Source organism: Thamnophis elegans, chromosome 4 (assembly GCF_009769535.1).
Source record: "Thamnophis elegans isolate rThaEle1 chromosome 4, rThaEle1.pri, whole genome shotgun sequence".
NCBI classification, from domain to species: Eukaryota; Metazoa; Chordata; class Lepidosauria; order Squamata; family Colubridae; genus Thamnophis; species Thamnophis elegans.
The window spans coordinates 83,932,092-83,953,209 of record NC_045544.1 but is presented as its reverse complement, the minus strand read 5'-3'; the positions used below and the strand labels follow the sequence as shown (position 1 = coordinate 83,953,209).

The window sequence follows — 21,118 nt, the reverse complement described above, 5'->3', positions numbered from 1 at the left end:
GATTTACACAAATCCCTCTTGTGCACTAGTTGCACCTATTCCTAGAGACAAGATGCCTTAGTCACTTCTTGGTTAGACTACAGACTACACAGGGCCATCCTTGAAAAGCATTTTGAAGCTACAATTGGTTCAGACAGTAACAGCACATACTCAGTTTTGAGTGCACCATGGTATGCTCATGTTGACACTGCAGCTCTGGGTGCCATTAAAAATGCTGGTTGTCATCTGAGGCCCAGCATAGCATAGAGCCAGGATACTTTAGAACTACAAGTATCCAATTATTTCACTCAGCCCAACGGTTAGATCTGGCATGCAGAGCCGCCCAGGGAACAGCAAAGGACTGGCCCACAGTGAAAACAGAGCTTGGGCGGGCCACGGGCGGCTCTCCTGAGTTCCATTTTCACTGGCAGAGGGTTGCAGGAGGCTGTCACAGTCAAAAACAGAGGTCAAGAGGGCTTCCCGAACTCTTGTTTTCGCTAGTAGAGGGTTTGCAGGAGGCTGTCAGGGCTGAAAACAGAGCTCGGGAGCATGTTTTCGCTGGCAGCGTGCTCAGGCCACCACTGGTGCCCCTAAAACGAATGAGCTGGCCACACCCCCTGACAATGTCTCCTCCCCAAGTCAAGCACAACCCCGTTGCAGCCCTCAATGAAATAGAGTTTGACATCCCTGTGCTAGAGGATCTAAGAATAGAAAATTCTGTAATGTCATGAGATTTGGACAATCCAGTCAGTCTTCTGGAAAGCTTTAGAGACTATGCTTCCTTCTCAGACAGGGGAATTAGGATCTTCATGGACCCCAGTATGTGTGTCTATTCTGAGTCAGGATACAGTTTCGTGAGGAATCTTGGTTGGAATTCACTTTTAAAGACTGTATTGGCTTATAACTTTTATATTGTGTTATGTTGCAATGTGTTTTGCTAGCTACCCAGGTTAAGGTATAAAGTCATATAACTTAAATAGTACCAATTTGCGTTTTAAATTCTTTATTGTTGCTCTAGAGTAAATATATTTTATGGCTAAAACATTGACATTTTGATAACATTGGTAATCTAAGACCAGTTTACAGACCTTTCATATGCCAGCAGCTCTTAATACAATTTATTTATAAAATGGTTGTGTGAAAACTTACTATAGGGGCGATGGGGATTGAAAAAGATGTGGAAATAGCTATGACATTTAATATGTTGAACATATAGCTTATCGCTCTGGTATTATTAAAATTCAGAGAAATCTCTTGGCCTGCTGTGTTAAGTGTAAAAGATGAGTGAAGTGCAGCCAGTTCAAGATTTCACCGTAATTCCATTAAAAAAAAAGGAGGGAAGATGTTCAGCCATAAAAAGAAAAGAGGGTCCAATTAGGAAATTTGAAAAAAAAAAAAAAATCTAATTCATTACATGGAGTAGAAGCTGGGGGGGGGGAGGGGGGCTGCTTATGGTCAAGCATGGACTGATTTCACAAACGTTCTTCAGTTTTCATGCTAAAAGTATTCTCCTAATTCAGATTTTGAGAAAGAAGACAAACGTTAATAGAAAAACCTTAATGTTTCTTAGAGTAATAATCCAATGGGGAAATTTTAAACATTATTTCTATTTTCATACAAAGGGAAAATGAATTTCTATACTTCATCCAGTTTCACGTTGCTTTGTCTAAGCATTTAGCGGTTAGGTTTGCAGGGTAGCTTAAACCTGAATTGGAGATGGACTACGATTTCACCATATGACAAACAATTCACAGGAATGGAATCCTGAAGATGATTTAGGACTTGCAAAAGGACAGTGGGGTCCAGCTCAGTTACCTTTACTAGCACCTTTACTTAGAGGTAAGCCTTATTGACTTTTGGATTCCCCCCACCCCCAAATATAATAAGTTTTAATAGTTCAAAACTGACTATCTTCATTTATCCGTTTTGTTTTTTCTTTCAATAGATCAAAATATTTATTGATTTTGATGACAATAATTGCATCAGCTATTTAACTCTATATATAATGGTAGAGAAATGAAGATAGTCAACTATTAATTGTGTAATAACTTGGGACTTTCAAATCTCATACATTATTTATAGCAAGGCACTGTAAGAATCACAGTCCATAACTTTTAGCTCCCTAGTTTGCCCAGCAATTTAGAGCTATGTATTTAAACAATTCAATGGATATAAACTTTGATTGGTCAGCAAATGCTTTTCCAGCGTGGTTGCAGAGGCTAGCTACGAGAGGAACATTGATACATTCAAAAATTAAAAATTCAATATGAACTTTTGTCCTTTACAAGAAGAGTACAGTGCATTAACCAAAACAGCATTAAGAAAAATTAATTCTCATGCAAAACCTCCTTCCACTATGAAAAATTTATGGCACATCTGAAAAGTGCTCACAAACAACACCCATCCAAACAGTACATACACCAGTTAAATTTAATATCTGTTTACATTGGGTAACCTGCGTCTATTAAAAAATTGATGACATGCAAGTTCTATTAATTCAAGTCCACCAAACAGCTTTTCTTGCACAGAGAAAATGACAACTACAACCACAAAATACCATCGTACAAAGTTGTACATGTATAACAGTGCAATCGAAAAGAGTGTGAAAAATGTCCAATACAAGAGGGAAATGCACTTAACAACCAAGACTCTGAGCTCAGATTTACAGGGTGGGATTTTGCTTCTCCCTGACACATCAAAGTATTTTTTGCCTTCATAGAACTGGCGCAGCCGTTCTTCTTTTTCTTCCCAGCGCTTCTGACACCAGAGTTGCAAGTCTTCCGGAGAGGTTGGCAGGGATTCTACAGAGTATCTACAGATGTGAAAATGAATTTCCTTGGGAAAATTTCCACACAGAAGATGTTTCTCAGTTTGTGGAATGTTTTGAGGATATGCCACTGTTATGTCATGAACAGCATCAAGGTTATTACCTAAGAAGAAATATAATTATAATTATTAACATTATAATACCATCCTCTCCTCCCCTTTCTCTCTCTGACAAACATACCTAACTTTCTTGCCTCCTATTTTCCCCACCACTACCACACTATGAAATGGCTTGAGATGACAGTGACAAGCCCAAAGTTATCCAGCCAGCTTTCATATACAGTATCTGTAAGGTCCAGATAGACAGAGAAATGTTGCTGAAGGCTGCCTAGTGTGTAACAGAAATCTGATCTAGTGGCTTAAAGATGTGCTAAATCAGAAAAGTTAATTAGATTCTTCAATGTAGGACTGGCAGATTCAAATATTTCCAGAAAACTATCAAGTAAGGTATGACAGATAATGCTAGGCACACAGGAGAATAATCACCTAAATTGCACAACTTCATTCCGCCAGCAGGTCTAGGACAACTTACCGCAGCCAACTTGTAATGGCCATCTTGCTACGGCCAACGTGGCACAGCCATCTTTAACCATGGTAAAGGTTTAATTTGTTGTTTAAGAACTGTGGTTTTTTATCCTAGATATACTTAATTTATTGATTTTATTTTTATTTGTGTCTATTTCTGCATTTATAAAGGAAATAAATTAAATTATTAATAAAGTTGATTAATTTAACTAACATAATTAAATACTATTACAATAGGGTTTTTTTTAAAGACAACATAGGAATATTAGGAGAGCCCATTTTCAAGAATTCAATTTTCTGCTACTTTAAATATGTTATTGTTTGCTAAAGTTTTTAAATTTTAATGGTTTGAGATGAATCTTGTAAGTTAAACCATCAGCTAACAAATAAAATAATTTAAAGCTATACTTACAGTATTTATGTTATCTACTGAGTTGTTCTGAAAACGTTTCTAAGTAAAAAAGCTGTACTAAATTAAATGTACCATATGAATAAACTCTTTTGAAGTGAAATTCAAAGACTGAACTTTTTTCCCCAACACATGCTATTGCAGCTGGGGTTGAAAGAGTCGCATATGCAAACGATATTGAATATTTTAGAGGCAAAATTCTATCTTGGGCTATTTTTACAAATATGGAGAGCAATTGTTAAAAAGTGTACAGAAGAAACTTTGTATGTGAGATTGTATGCAGCCCTTTGGAACACGACCCAGTTTTTATCAAAATAAACCTCCACAATATTCATGGGATAAATCCACAGTAAAGTCATATATTGAGTTACAAGAATATTTTAAAGGAATAAATGGAGATGTCTGCTTGAAAATAGTGGGCTTTTGCTTTGCCAAAGTATTGTACCAAGTGGTACTTTAGATTCAGTTCAACCTGCTATTCAGAAGATCAAGTACAAGAACTTAGCTGGCACATCAGTTACAGCCTACTTGGACCAATAAGCCTTAGAAAACTGATTATCATCCTTATCATTCATGTTTTGTCTCCTTCAATGTGTTCAGCATGGGTATACTTTGAAGATGGGTCAGAAATTATAGCTGGTGCAAACTGAGCAACCAGATTGTAAAACAAAGCCCAGTCTTCTTTTTAAAATTGTTTAATTTATTTTCTATTAAATACATTTCTTAGTGCTTAGTAAACATTGAATTGTCTGGGTATATAATCCCCTTAACAATACAAATTACATTCTTAATCTCAGGCCCTTTTTTCCAACCATTGGTAAAATAAATTCCATGTTTAATAATATCCTACATCCTCTTTCTGTTTAATTTTCAACCTCAATTTATCCATTTATGCACAATCTAGTATCTTCTTGACTATTTCTTCATCGTGGTATATCTTTATTTTTTCTGAATATTATGCAAAAATAATCCTTGCTGCTGTTAAGATATGTAATATTAAATACATACTTTTCTTATCAAGTTTTTCTGATATTATATTACACTGAATAAAACAATTCAGATTTAAAATATACATGTTTTCCTATGATCTTTTCTGCCCACCTGTGTATCTTCGGCCAAATTTTTGCTTTGACAAGCTGGGGGGGGGGGAGAACAAAGCCAATTCTGGGGTTCTATACTGTCTACCTATTGGTTTCCAGGCCCCAAAGTGCTGGTTATAAAGCTATGTTTGACCTAGTACTTGAACCACTTTGCCAAGCATGATTCTCCTAGTCAAATATCAAGAGGAGTCATTCAAAAATACCTCTTCTCCTTTTCAGTTAAGAGCAGTGGGAAACTGAAGAAGGGAATCTTAGCAGTGACTTGATCATTAGGGAACCCAGTCCCCAGAGGGGCATCAACTCCAACTCCCCTTTCATTCTGGATAGCCCTTAAAATCATTTCATTTTGCGAAGCTTGAAGCTCAAAAAAAGACTATGGACATGTTAGCATCAGAAATCTCTCTCTCTCTCTCTCTCTCTCCCTCGCTCTTCCTTCCCACTACCTTTCCCTTTCTAGCAGACAGGTAAGTGATGAAAGATTGCAAGACTTTGTGGGAAACACAACAGTGAAAATGAAGATCATGTGATAGCAGCAACAGCTAGTAAAACTGAAGCAGCCACAACCTCCCCAAATTTCATTTCCTCGCGAGTCATGGGTCCTGGATTGTGGACACATTTGATATTACCCCATTTGAAATAACTTGGTTCAAAAAATGTTGCACTTTGTGTCACACTGACATCCAGCTAAAGATCATGATAAGAAGAGTTTTAAGAGTATATAGATTGCATTCTCTTCCTTTAAATGTTTTAAAATAAATAGCTATTGCTGCCAGCAAATCAGCGATAATTGTTATACTTAAAAAGATGTGAAAATCTGCTGTTTAGATTACTTGTTATAAAAAACATGAAGAACCAATTTCAACAGAAATCATAATGCAAATTATGTGTAAAATGAGATAAGTTGTTTTCGTTCCAATAAAACCTCTAGATACAATAGCATTGCCAGATGTTTCATCAAGATCTAGACTTGAATTTTTCAACAGTCCTTTAAATCAGCCGCTACAGAATGCCTGTAGTTTCTTCCTGATCTTTACAACTAGATTTTAAGCATCATCAACAATCCTTTGAATAGCTTTAAAGTGAAAGACTGAAAGGCTACATGATATATTTACATATTCATTAATGTGACAATTAAATTAGATGTAATAAGATAGCTAATGGTTTTTTAATTCAAGTTTACTGTGAATGCCATAGCTATTATATAATAATCAAATTCTGAAGAACGAAGTAAACATTCCCTAAACCAATGGGGTCTTAGACATCGATACATCAGGATTCTCTTTTGCCACCAAAATTGCTTCTTGAAAGGAAAGTCCTATCCATCAGAGTGATTTATGACTTGGAGGGAGGGGACGGTCATTTCCAGCTGGATCAGCAGACATAAGACATAATGAAGCTGGTGCAGGAGTTGTAATCCTACTTGGGCAGGAGGACTTAGCTATAATAATGTATGCCTTCATTATCTGGGTGCCCCTTTAAAACAACTAGGAAACTACAGCTCATCCAAAATGTGGTGGTGCGTGGGACATGGAAGCATGTAACATGGATTTCATGCCAACCTTGGTTGTGGATTTGTTTCTGGGTACAATTTAAGGTGCTGGTTTAAACCAACATACATCTTTATGACTTGGAACCTGAGTATCTGCAGTACAATCTATTCTAAACAGTACTAGTTTGACTAATCAGATCCAACAGGGAGAAATTGTTAGTGATTCCCCATTTTCAGGGCCTTGAACCAAGAAGAAAGGAGGTGCTGCTTCTCAATGGCAGTGATGGATTTTCTCTTTCTTTCTTTTCTTTCTTTCTTTCTTTCTTTCTTTCTTTCTTTCTTTCTTTCTTTCTTTCTTTTTCTCATTCATTCATTCCAAACATTTATATACTTGACCACCCTCTCCTTGTTGGTATTTGGAACTTTTAAAGAACATTATGGCTCTGCAGTTGCATCACCCACCCTCCCCGCTTACAGTGTGAAGCTTAGCCCAGCCCAGTCCAGCCCAGTAGCATGGCACAAGGGGATATTTTTTGGGGGCACACTGAGGTTCTGAGGTTGCTTTCATCACAAAATCCAGCCAGGGTGCCTGGTTAGCAGTTGGAGCAAGAGGTTGGTGAAGGTCAGCTGGCAGAACATATGGCATAACATAACATTAGCTCCATCATGCAACCATTGTTGTTTCTTCATGAATCCTTTGATTCAGGCATAGGGCATAAGGCATAAGGCATAAGGCACAGAGCCTGATAGCCTTTATGATAAGAAGTGGCTGATTAGAATGCAACCTGTATGAACTCTGAAAGTGACAGGTATTTAAATTCATGAGAGGATGGGGAAGAAGAAAAGAGCTTACAGCTGCTAACTGGCTGGCACTAAAACAGTTTCTGCCATACCAAAATGCACAAGTGGACAAATCTTATTAAATTCAATTAACCCAGTACTCTGGGAGCCTCCTTAATCTGAAAAGGATTTAATGAAAAGTCTCGGCTTCAATAAACACTCTTTAATTATGAGTAATATTTATTCATAAAGAATTTGTTTCAGGATTAACCTGAGACCTGTAGGAAACCAAATATATCAATATAATAATGTAATGCCTAATTAGAAAATAATTGATTCCTAACTGTAATATACTGCTTTGTAGCACACATAATTGTTTAGTACAATTGCTTTTAAGTTGTTGCATCTGGCAATAAAAATGCAACTCCGTAAAAGAGAGAAAGGATTGGAATTAGCATTATGCCTTACTGAAAGTCTTCGGTTAAGTCAGATATTGCTCCTTGCTTAAAAAGTACAGCCTTGGTAATGGCAGGAATTGGGAGTGGAATTTCTAAGCAATGCAGTCATAAGTGCAATGTCACATGGCCACATCATTCACTGACAGAAATCCAGGTAGTCTTCATTGTCAATAACCAAACCTCACTGGTTATTCGGTGAGGACACAAGCCAAGCCTTGCCAAGCTTGCAGTCCCAAGCCTTGATAAGTAAGGGATTGCCTCTTCTGCCTCCTCTTGAACTTCCCCACCCATTTATTTCTCCCTATCTCAGCACTTTTGTCTCCACCACCTACTGCCTGCCCCTGCCATGCCACACTGCCTGCCGCCAATGTACCAGTTGGGCTTTCTTTCATTCTGGTGCAGTCTGCGCTTCTCTCACGCTCTGCCCGGGGCCTCCATTCGCATGCCAGTCAAGCCTTCTGCTCATGTCCCACCCAGGTCCTTCTTTCACTCTTTTTAAAGATAATTGACAGCTTATGTGCTGAATTTGGCCTGAAAAGCAATTGCCTCAGCTACAAATGTTCCACAAGATATGTTTGTTCACAGCTGTATTCTTAAATAGCATCTTAGTATTTTACAAAATTCAAAATGTGTACGTATTGTGATACGTACAATAGGTATTGTATGTGAACTGTGCTTTATTGTATAGTTTACTCTTCTAGCTAGAACTGGATCTCACAATCTATATTTCTATGCACTTTCCTAAGTGTAAACCTTAGCAAACACAGAGATTATCCATCATAAGACAACTGTATACTTATGAATTCAATTCTGCAATAGTTAATTGATCTCTTAAGGTTTTCTTGTTTCCATCAGATTGGTATCAACCTGTTATCAAAGCAGGTAAAACTAAAGTAGGCATTAAATATAAGGTAGCTAAATTTAATTTCAAATTCAGATACTTTTATAAAAAACTTTATTGAAAGATTGTTAGAAAGGCTTTTAAGCACAAAAGACTTATTCTTTTGTAACTTTCATAGAAAGCTATTATAATCATTCTTTCATATAATTTCATTCATTTATTTCACAAATAAATAAGAATTTATGTAATTTGAAAAGGTGCTTAAACAAAGTTATTCAATTGAAGTTCCTATCATAAATATGTGTTACTGTGTGTGGATGTAAAAAAGAGAGGTATATATAAGCGTATCTAGAGAATCAGAATCAGAATAGAGCTGGAAGGAACCTTCAAGGTCTCCTAGTCCAGCCCACTGCTCAAGCAGGAGATCCTATACCATTTCAGAGAACTGACTGTCCAGCCTCTCTTTAAAAATCTCCAGTGATGAAGCACCCACAACTTCTGAAGGCAAGCTGTTCCACTGGTTAATTATCCTCACTGTTAGGAAGTTTCTTCTCAATTCCAGGTTGCTTCTTTCCTTGATTAGTTTCCATCCATTATCTGTCTGTCAATTCCATTTATTTATGCACTAAATATGCACTATGCACTAAAAACACATTCATGACTTGAGTTGTGTAAAGGACAAGTGCTTACATTGTGAGTGTATTTTTACAGATGACAAAGAACAGCATTTAGAATTACCTATTTATAGTAAATGACTTTTTAGACAATATTCAATGTGAAGTAAAATTGATCAGATTCTAGGTCAGTCTCAAAAATAACCCAATTTTTAAATGTAATGCTAAAATGTCAAATATATCTATTGTTTAAAGTACCTAAGTGTCCTAGATTAAGTAATAGTTTTATATTTAAATGGAAGATTACTACTGGGTGTGTGTGTGTGTGGATGGGAAGGATGAGAATGAGTGAGAGTTTTTTAATATTTAAAATATTTACACTAGAATTATTATGCTTCCTATAAAACCGCACCAAAACACTGATTTTTCAGAAAAATATCTTGTAGTTACATATTATCAAAAATTGCTTTTCATAATTTAAGTCAAGATGACATCACTGCATCAATATAAAAGTTTGTTAATCACTGATAGTTATAATATATGGGACAATATTCCAGTTCCCTAATGTTGATAATCAGGAGTCTCCACCGACGGTGGGTTCCGGATCCCGTTGCAACAAGTACACTGCAACGGGGGCGGGCGCCCTCCATGTGCAAGTGCGCACATGCATACCCACCACCCACAAAGCTCTAGCTGCTCAGCAGAGCGTCGCCAGGCACCGTGCTCTGTGTGCATGCGCAAATGGCCCAATCTGGTAAAGAAAGTAGGCAAGCGGGTGGGCCCTCCAGAGCACCATACAGGAAGGTTACCTGGTGTTCCCAGCAGGCACAGGTAGTAACCTACCATTGGTCTCCACTTTCTTTTGACAAAAGGGAGGACAATATTTAAGAACATTTTTAGATTAAAAAGGGTGATTAGAGGGAGCCAAATATTAGATAGCATGGAAATGATGATGATGATGTTCATCCAGTGTCTGAAGAGGACCTTGACATCTAACAGTTATGGGCTGTCCATGATATGTCTGCAGGTGGCTGGTAAGCCCTATACAGGCACACAACATTCTGCCACATGTCGGGCAGATGTGCAGGCACCATGTTGCAGCTCTGGCTTTGCAGAGTGCTAGTTTCTCTTGTCCTATGGTTGTTCTTCTGTCCTCAGATGTCTGGCAGCCTTGGTGGATCACCGTGTGCCATGTCGGTCGATCTTGTGGGTTCCCCAGGAGGTGGTGTCGATATCCAAGGACTTGAAGGAGGCTTTCATCATGTCTTTCTATTGCTTCCTTTGTCCCCCATGCAATTGCTTTCCTTGAGACAGCTCACCATAGAGCAGCTGTTTAGGGATGTGATGGTCTGGAATCCTTGCAACATAGCCTGCCCAGCATGTGTGGGCTTTCATCAGCAGGGTGTGATGGCAGGCTTGCTCTGGAAAGGACTTCTGTGTCTGTCATCTTTTCCTGCCATCGGATCCTCAGAATTCTACAGAGGCAGGTCGGGTGGAAGTGGTTCAATTGCCTAGCGTGCCTCCTGTATACAGTCCAAGTCTCACTGGCATACACAGGGTAGTTAGCATTACTGCTCGGTAGACTTTGAGATTTGTAGCAAGGCTTATTCCATGGTTGTCCCATGGAAATAAGTGACAAGGGGCTTCCTGGGAGGAGCTTGCTGGTGGTGGCAGCAAAAAATCAGCTGCCTCCGAATTCCTGGCTACGTACCTGTTTAGAGGATCTTCCATCTGACGTCTTATCAGGTTTTCTTATCCTTCAGGCAAGAAGGAAAGAAGAAACTGTTTTGCTGGCAAATGCTCTTCGATTTTTGCAGCTTTTGTGCTTGCAAGGAAAGGGGGGCTAGCCCAAGGCAGAACGGCTGTCCGTGCTGGGAACTTCAAACTGCCTTGTGCAGGACAAAGTAAGACTCCCCCACTCTGCTCAAAGTTTTGTTTGATTTAATCTTATCACGAGCTGAATCCATTTCCGTGCACAATAATTGTTTATCAACATTTTAGCTTCTTTTCTTTTTCTCCTCCGAAAAATTATTTACTTAGAGGCTTTTAAAATGGCGCCGAGCAGGCTGGTTTCTCCGGTAATAATGAACACTTTTTGTTAATCCTCACAAGAATTCACAAGAATCCAAAACAAAAGAGATTGCTTATCACATGTTTTGGTTTCACAATAGGCCAGCAGAAGCTTTTTAATTAGCTTTATTTCTACAAGAATGTTACTCCTTCATTAACTTTGCTTATCTGGAAGTTAAATGGTGATGAATCTGCTGAACGGTCTTGTTACAATGTTTACTCACTGAAAGTTTTGCCAAGCCTTAACTTCAAAATAAAAGGGGAATTCAGCCTCTCCACTTAAAGCTGCATATTCAGGCAATAGAGTTTTATTAACTGCAGGCAGATAAATTTTGAAATGGCTTCAAAACCAAATATTAACTTGAAGTTGTAAATTTTTTTTTCTTATTACTATTCAAAATACCAGCTTCAATTTTGTAAAAGGCTTTCTTACCCAGCTGCGTTACAAGATGGCGATTTTATAGCTTCTGCGTTTGATATATGACACACTCAATCAGCTCTATTCTCCTGAAGACTTCTCCTTATTAACTGTTAAAAATCTATAAATAGTATCCCATTTAAAACCGAGGGGAGCAGAGACTTTGTTTGTTTGTGCGTTTTTTATAATGGCTCCCAAATCGAAGCAGTCTAAGCGTTTCCTTAATAATACATCTCAAGAAATTGTTACAAAATCGCTGCCCTTGCCTCCCACGCCCTCCACTGGAGATCTCTTAACGCAAGAATTTCTTTTTGAAACCCTTAAAGAGTTCAGACAGGAAATTAAACAACTTTTATCGGACTTATATGATAAACTGGACGCCAAGATTGCTCAAACAAGGGAAGATACGATCAGAGTTATGACTGTTATGACAGGCTATGTTTCTGAAATGGAGGACAAATTGGAACTTTTGGAAAAAACTAATTCTAATTTGACATCTAAAATTCAAACGTTACAACAGGAAGTTGAAAATGCTCAAAAACAACTCGTTATGATAAATTACAATAAGACTGCGTTTGCAATAAGAGTCAGAGGATTGCGTGAGAAGGAACAGGAGAATTTGAAACAGACCTTTTTTGAAGCTTTCAGACGTTCGGTGGGAAGTCCGGGATTTAACTTTGATTGGCAGATTCAAAAAATTTATCGCCAGAACTCGTGTGTAGCAAAACAACGACAGCTTCCGAGGGATATAATTATATATTTCACCACAAGAGAATCCAGAAATGCGATAATACAGAAGTTTTACAATAACAGGCTGCGAATCGATGGACAGGACTTGATTGTTTTTAAAGAAATACCATCTCAAATATTAAGAGCAAGGAGGGACTACACTTTCTTAACTGAAAAACTCAGAGATTCCCAGATACAATATAAATGGGAAGTGCCATCTGGTATCACAGTCACATTTGAGAACCAAAAATATCGTCTCAATTCTGTTTGCGAAGCCCGAGATTTTTACTACAAAACCCTGAAGGCGGGACTTCCTGATTCATCCGGACTTGGAGAAAGACAAGGAGAAGGAGAAGATAAGCAGCGGGACACGTGGCTACAAGGCGGCGGGTGTTGCTTTCCCTTTCCGGAAGGGCAGAAGAGTAAAGAATAAAGATCCAGCTATGCCTTTAAAATACTTCTTAAATTTTTAATTTGAATAAAATTTCAGGACTCCTGTCTGGTATAAAATGACAAAGCTGTATACCGATGAAGAGATATTGAGACTGAAAGAAGCGGTGCTGAATTTGGACATATATTATATGGGACTTATATAAGACTTGTTTGAATCTTAATTTAAACTGCGCATGATCTATTCTTTGGGGCGAGGAGAGCGGAGATCATCGTTTTCTTGGATTGTGGTTTGGGATGAATGGAGTCGGGTGCGTGGGGTAGATGGAAGGGTAGTGAAAGATCAATTAGATTATCTTGATCCAGAATGTAAGCTGATTTTTGTATAAATTGTTATTTGAACACAAGGTTAAGAAAGATTATCTGGAGAGTCTACACGAGGGTGGAGTAAATATGAGAGGAGCAATGGATGAGGATAAAATATATATGCGGACACAGGTAAAGGCAGGATGGGAGGTATAGAATTTATATGCGGAAGCAGGTAAAGACATTGTTTAAAATTTTAAAAATAATGAGAAGCTGAGTTTAATGTTAGAGAGTATATTGACTTCTCTTTCTTGAGGGGGGGGTTACCCCCCTCCTTTTTTTTTCTTTTTATTATTCTTTTCTTTTTTGTTCTTTATTTTTTATTATTTTTTATTATTTTGTAACTTCTAATCTATTTAGTTTCAATATACTCCAGACTTTGCTTGATAAAGAACGATGCCGGGAATGGGACCTGGGAAGTCGGAAGGGGGTCAGGGAGGGGGGTTCAGGGGGTGGGTGGGGGGAGGGTGGAAGTATAGACTCAATTTTCAGAACAATGAATGCACTTGGATACTGTTGCTTTTTTTTCTTTTCTTCTTTCTTTTCCTTTTATTTTTCTTTTGTTTTAGTACAAAACAAATAGACCAATGAATACTAGAAATACACCGAAGCGAGGTGTAGAGGGAAAGAAGAGGGGGGAATTAAGAGGGAGTGAGAAGGGAATGTAAGGAGGGTGAGATGGTGGGAAGGGGAGAAGGAATGGCTGAGGGGGAGGGGAAGTAGAAGAGGGGATTGTTGGAAGGGAGAAATGAAAGTTGGAGGGATAGAAGGAAGGGTGTATGTAGGATAGAAGTGTTATGAGTTGTTTATTGCTTCTTTTTTTTTTAACTGCACAGTATTTAAGTGATTGTATAAAGGAAAATGAAAATGTAATAAAAGAATCTTTGATAAAAAAAAAAAAGAAGTTGTGGGAGCTTCATCACTTGAGACTTTCAAGAAGAGATTGGACTTCATTTGTCAGAAATGGTGTAGGGTCTACTGCTTGAGCAGGAGTTGGACTAGATGACCTATAAGGTTCCTTTATAACTCTATTAATCTGTTAAATCGGTCTGTAAATAAAGTGTATAACGTTAAAAAAAAAAAAAAAGAAATAAGTGACAAGGGGAAGCTTTCTTCTTTTTTTAACACTCTAGGACCAGCAGCCATCCAAATGAAACTGACTAAAAGAAATATGTCTGAATTGTTCACAGTAAGAAAAAAACAGAAAAGAAACAAGAAAACAAGTCTTTTACAAGATAGAGTATAGCAACTGTATGTAGGACAAACAGGCAGAAGACTAGCAGAATGCACCCATGAACTCCAGCTAGCAATCAGAAGACATGACAAAACAACTCCTTAATTTCACAACACATGGACAAACAATTTCTCCAATGAGAAATTGAGCATCCTATATCAAGCCAAGTCCAAAAATGCCAGAGAATTCCTGGAAGCCCAGCACTCCGCTATCCAACAGGCACATAGAGATAAACAACATTTACATACCATTCAAAATATACAATCAAAACTCCACAAAGGAAACAAAAGGATTAAAAACATATCCCTAAAACAACACCCATATATGAGCAGTAATTAACATTAGACCAACAATAAAAAAGTAAACAGCACTCTAATCAAGGAACTACCAATGCAGACAAACAAGCTAACAGTAGCAATAGGGAATAAATGGGGAACTCATCAAATTTGCAGATGACACCAAGCTGGCAGGAATAGCCAACACTCCAGAAGATAGGCTTAAGATACAGAAAGATCTTGACAAAGTTGAACATTGGGCACTCTCTAATAAAATGAAATTCAATGGTAAAAAGTGTAAGGTTCTATATTTAGGCAAGAAAAACAAAATGCACAGGTACAGTATAGGTGATACCTTCCTGAATAGTAGTAACTGTGAGAGGAATCTTGGAGTCCTAGTGGACAACCATTTAAATATAAGCCAGCAGTGTGCAGCAGCTGCCAAAAAAGCCAACACAGTTCTAGGCTACATAAACAGAGGGATAGAATCAAGTTCATGTAAAGTGTTAATACCACTTTATGCTGCCTTGGTAAGGCCAAACTTGGAATACTGCATTCAGTTTTGGTCACCACGATGTAGAAAAGATGTGCAGAGAAGAGCAACAAAGATGATTAGGGGACTGGAGACTAAAACATATGAAGAACGGTTGCAGGAACTGGGTATGTCTAGTTTAGTGAAAAGAAGGATTAGGGGAGACATGATAGCAGTGTTCCAATATCTCAGGAGTTGCCACTAGAAGAGGGGGTCAAACTATATTCCAAAGCACCTGAGAGTAGAAGAAGAAGCAATGGGTGGAAACTAATCAAGGAGAGAAGCAACTTAGAACTGAGGAGAAATTTCCTGACAGTTAGAACAATTAATCACTGGAACAGCTTGCCTCCAGAAGTTGTGAATGCCCCAACACTGGAAGTCTTTAAGAAGATGTTGGATAGTCATTTGTCTGGAACGGTATAGGGTTTCCTGCCTAGGCAGGGGGTTGGACTAGAAGACCTTCAAGGTCCCTTCCAACTCTGCTATTGTATTGTATCACTCTGACCAATGCTGATAGGGTGAGACATTAGTATATAGTAGCAATAAGCATTTAAGACTTACTGTATTTTTTGGAGTATAAGATGCACCTTCCCCCCCCCCCCCAAAGATGAAAATCTGGGTGCATCTTACACTCCGAAGGTAGGTCCACCCACCGGCTGACACCCATCCTTCAGAGGTTTTCGGCCTCTATGCATCACATTTTTGGCTGGTTCCAGGAGGCAGGGATCCTCACTTCCACTCGGATTTTGATAATGAGCAGCACAGATCTTTTTATCCATTTAAAACAAACCCTATCACCCTACGTGCATTTAACTAGAGAGAGTGGGATGATTTTCATGGAGGCAGAAGCTGATCACCCTCTGCCTGGGTCATCTGGAGAAGGGGCGGGAAGAGCTGCTAGCCACCTTGCCTTACACTTCCTGCGCAGCACCTGCTCCACCAACCAAGTCCCGAGCTCCATGCTTCCCTAGGCCGCTTGCGGAATCAGGCTCGAACCGAGGCAGCAGAGGCACAGAGGGCTTGCTGGGAAGCCCGGCACTGTGTTTACGAGATGGCAGCATCCAGGAGGATTGAAGTGTTGTGTCTTTATCAGGCCTTGCTGCAAGAAAGTCAGGCTTTTAACACCTATGGCTATAGGTAGGAAGAAGGGGGCGTCTCGGGAGCAGAGCCTTAGGTGCCAAGTCCCTCTTCTGTCCCCACTCCAGTTAAATGTGCATAGGGTGATGGGGTTTGTTTTAAATGGATAAAAATATATGTGGTGACAGTGCTGATGCTGGTAGGCAGAGGCAAAATTCTTTTTTTCTAGTCCCCTCCCCCCCCCAAAAAAAATTAAGGTGCATCTTATACTCTGAAATAAATATGATATATACCACTTTGTAATGCTTCTACAGATTTTGTTAAACATTTTTTAGAGTCAGCATATTGCCCCTAACAATCTGGGTCCTCATTTTACCAACTCTGAAGGATGAAAGGCTGAGTCAACTTTGAGCTAATCAGGATCTCACAGAGAAGTGTTATTAGTCTTGCAGACTTAGTATTAGTTTACTGTTGGAGACAGCACTCTTCCAGATATGAATTGCAGAGGAACGATGGCAGAAAAGTGTTTTGTTTCCATGCCTTGCTTGTGATCACCATAGAGGCATCTGTTGACTACTATGAAATATAAAATATTGAATTAATATGGTTGATCAGGGTCATATTCATTAGGGTTATTCCTATATTTCTCAAATTTTTATCTTTCTGTAACGTGTTGGGCCAGAAAGCTAGAGAAAATGAAAAGAACATTAGAAATTGTGAAGGGAAGGTTGTGCACAACTGTATACACTTATTTTGCTTTCCCCACAATAACACTTGGCAATGAAATAGATACAGAGAAAGTTGGAGGTTTGTATAGCCTACTGATTTGGAACAATTTTATAAGTACAGTCAGGCATATTAATTAGCTATCAGAATTATTTTTATTCATTTTATACATTTTATAGATTGTCTGGCTTCCAAGACCGATTTTCAAATTAAAATTACAGTAATGAACTTTCTCTAATAAATCAAGTAATATTATTAATAACATATACTGTCTAGACTCTTCCAATCAGACTTGTGGAATAAAAATAGTTAATATGAGTTTTTAAAAATTATTATTCTAGTTCAGTGATCCATGGTCTTCTTTTGTGATCACATCAAAATAATAAAAGAAAACAGATATTTTGTTAATTATTAATACAGGAGCCTCATTAGGTCCTTTGAAGGGCTTCCTGTTTCAAGGATTATATATATTTGTCTAATGTCTTCAATGTCCTTTCAGAGTGCTAAAAAAAGAAACAGCAAAACAAAGCAAAAACCCTGATAGCAATAAAAAGAAATATGGAGTAGTGATTTATTTAGTACAGGAGAGGGCTGCAGGAAAGTAGCATAAAGTGTCCTGCAGCAGCACGTTTTACAAAAGGAATTAAAGCCATGAAATTAACATTTTAATGAAGCAGACTACTGACGTCAAGACTAACTCACTGATTGCTGCTTCCAGGTGGCCTAATGAGATGAAAATGAAGTTTATATCCTCAGCTAGTCTTAGCCAGGCTTGTTTAGTGACTATGATTGAATTTAAATGAGAAGACACTTCTGTGTACAAACATGTCTAGGCTGGTTAGTGCTTGCTTAAACTTAAATATAACAAAAAGCTTAAATTAACAATACTTCAGTTAACAAACATTGACATTAAAGCTGTAGGGATTATTTCTTCTTCTTTTAAGAAAAAATGTGTATGCCTGTTTGTGTGTGGATGAAGTGTGCATGTGTATAAGAATGTCAGTTTCAACACATACATTCAGTATCTGTTCTCATAAAGCTGCCACCTTTTAACTCTAATTTAGTTTATAGAGTTTTATCAAAGGAGACTATTTCTTTTTTGAGATTCTGAAGAAATATTGTTTAGAAGACAGTGTAATTGGAAAATTTGACATTAAACCACAGATAGGCAATATGAACAAGATGCTTCCTATTTTTTTTAACCAGATACTCATTCTCTTTTTCACTTTCCCTCTCTGCAAAGGAAAAAAAAAGCAAAGCATCATCTTCCAGCACAGTATTGAGTGATAAGAATGCTTTTAAATCTCCTAGATTGGTGGAGCGTATATGTGGGACAATTTTGTCTTTTGAAAATTGTTTTATAATGGTTATATAAACTGATGTTTCTTGACCTTGGCCACTTTAAAATGAGTGTTGACTGAGGAATTTTGGAAGTTGAACTCCACCCATCTTAAAATGGCCATAGTTTAGAAATACTCACGTAAACCATTTTTTTTCATGTAATTTCATTTGTAAAGAAACAAATTTTCCCCAACAACTATATTGCGGTTACATTTATTGCATACTCTCAAAATTCTAAACATCCTCTCCTGTGGATGCCAGAGAAGTTTCATATAATTTTATAATCATTATAACTCTGAAGAAAAGCCTCTGTGCAAATGCAAGCCATTTATAATCTTTTCTAGCCATTCATTCAATAAATGACTTGCTATTAGCAATGATCAACCCAAATCAATGTCTCAGATTCGGATGATGTAAGTATTTTCAAATGTAAATTTTCCAAATACTCCAAAATGAACTGCACAGAACTATTTATGGTAACTAACCTTGCAGAAGATATCAATTAAGATGCATAACACAAAAGTATCAACTAAAGGCTCCAAAAAACACAAGGAGAATAGGAATTAAAAGGGCAAATATGGCTCAGTGTATAGGGAATGAAGATCATCATCATCATAGTAATAAAGTTTCTACAAGACTGGTATAGTTGGGCTATCATACTGAGCAAAGATCTTGTAGTGTGGGAAAAACTGTGAAAGGGAAACTGCAGCTTTTATATTTGCTAAAAGATACAGAAAAACAAAAATAATTCATGGCACAGAGAAAGTAGATTTTCCTTTCTCTCTACTAATGGCTCTCAAATATAACCCTATGCAACTGTATATTGTAATGTTAAAGCACAGCAACTGAAGGGTTTCTTCTCAAATTATTTAGGGAAGCAATTTCCATCAAATGTACTGAGGGTCACCAAGATGAACATAAACAATTTTAAGAGAGGAACTGGATAAATTCTTGGAAGCCAAAATTACTATTTGTCATTATGGCAAAGGCCTATTTAGAAATCAGTTATTAAGGTTACTTAATAGTTCTGGCCCATATGATTTAAAATAACTGCCCAGAGAACAGAACATTTGATTTCTTTTAACCCTTTGTTCTAGCGAACAAGAGAATCAGTAGAAAAACATTTTAGAGATCATCTTCTTTAACTGCCTTGACTACAGCAATTTTGTTTTTCATGACAGGTATTTGGTATTTTAAAACCCCATTCAATGGACAAATCTCTAACCTTTATAATTTAAGCCCTTGGGTAATCAGAAATTCCTTCCCTATTTTAAGATCAGTAGATTTTATACTTAAAAATACATTTTATTGTCCTAAGCTTTTTCTATTTTTCTAACATAATTATAGTTTCTATTTTTCCTTATAGGATTCTCTGGATTCTGCAAGAACTACATTTATCTCCTATAAGTTGGATGCTAATATTACTTCAACATTACTTCATCTCTGAATGTCATTTTTTTACAACCACATGAATACTTAACGTGAATCAACTCTCTTATGTTTTAGAGATAAATCTTGAGTGAACACTAAAGATGCTTAATGTAGTTATTGAAGAAATCCATGTTTAGGATTCATATAGTACATTGAATCATAAACAAATAAATTGACAATCACCATTAAAAAACAAATTTAAAACTAAACAAGCTGTGTGAATGGAAAATAATGTGTGATATTGTCCTACAATTACTGAAAATTTTATGAGACTTAGATGCATAATTATAGTAGGAAAGGAAACTATATTCAACAATCCAATGTTAATAATAAACAAAGTTTGAAGTCTATTACTTAAATCCAGTATTAAAAATGTATTTCCTTCATCATACAATAAATAGCTGGATTCCTGGCAAGCACTGCCTGCATTCCAAAGCCATATGGTAAATGCTAACAATGTGGAAAATTGCAGTTAAAACTAGTTAAAAATAGTTCCAGAAATACCTTCAGAAATACCCCATTGTTTTTATGAAGCAATCAACTTACATTTCTATTTATAAGAGGGGAATTAAGCCCACTTTGAAACTCTTGGGATGATTCAAATTGTACAGCAAAATTCATTCAGATTCCCTTAGAAGGGACCTGAGGTGTGCCATGACAAAGTTGCAGGAAAGAACACTATATTAATGCACAGAGAGTCAAGATGTGGCTAAGCTGAAGCCTCATTTACTCAAACATGACATTTAGGGGGTACCCATACAGTACCAGTTATCGGAAAAAGTATGTTCAAGAAGAAATGAAACTTTTTCCAATAGGAGTCCCTTCACAGGGTTTCAAAAAAGGAGTTGAAAACTACTTGTTTAATTGTGTGTTGAACAGAATGTAGTTAAAATCTAGCCAAATCCCTGTTATGGATGTACATGGAAGATAGCATATTTGAATGTTTCCTTCTATCAAAATTGTCTTCCATAAAGATCTAAAGACTCTGCAGCTACCAGCTTTCTTGTCTATGGCTTACCAAAACTTTCATTTCCAAAAACATCTATCATTTAGAAATTGATATTCAAATGTCCCCCCTCAGAAGAGTATCCACCTCATAAATAATTGCCTTTAGATGGATTTTTCTAGAAATTTAAAGGAAGCCCAATTGAATATTCTTTCTCCTTTCATGTTTTCCTCCTAAGAAGGGTTTGCAATTGAAAGTGATTTTTTGAAATGCTTTTCAAAGAAATTCTTCTCTCTCTTCTATAGATATTTCTATGCACAAGTGCACTTACAAAATTTCCCATTGGGAGCAGTGATTCTCGATGGTTCTGCATATAAAAACAGATTCTTATAGGGTTCAGACTGAAAATTTCCCACCTCTACTTTGGAATTTCTATATACAAAGCACATATTCTGCCTCTGAGCTATCAGCACGTCCTTCATGAGTTATGCTCTCATTAAAGTCCTCCACAGATATATAAATTACTGGATTATTTTTAGGTTTTCATGTTCCAAAATTTGCC

The 21,118-nt window shown here is 37.3% G+C and overlaps 1 protein-coding gene across 7 annotated transcripts in view; it reads right to left on the bottom strand.

Moving 5' to 3' along the window:
• Window positions 1-965: 965 nt before the first annotated feature.
• LCLAT1 (lysocardiolipin acyltransferase 1) overlaps window positions 966-21,118 on the bottom strand; it is a 71,877-nt gene continuing 51,724 nt past the window's right edge. For 6 of the 7 annotated variants that reach the window (XM_032215522.1, XM_032215520.1, XM_032215521.1 and 3 more), the window contains one exon: window positions 966-2,909. In XM_032215522.1, coding sequence (XP_032071413.1) covers window positions 2,410-2,909 — 500 coding nt within the window. In that variant the 3' untranslated portion in view covers window positions 966-2,409. The remainder of the gene's footprint in view (window positions 2,910-21,118) is intronic. The other variant, XM_032215526.1, reaches the window with a different exon arrangement.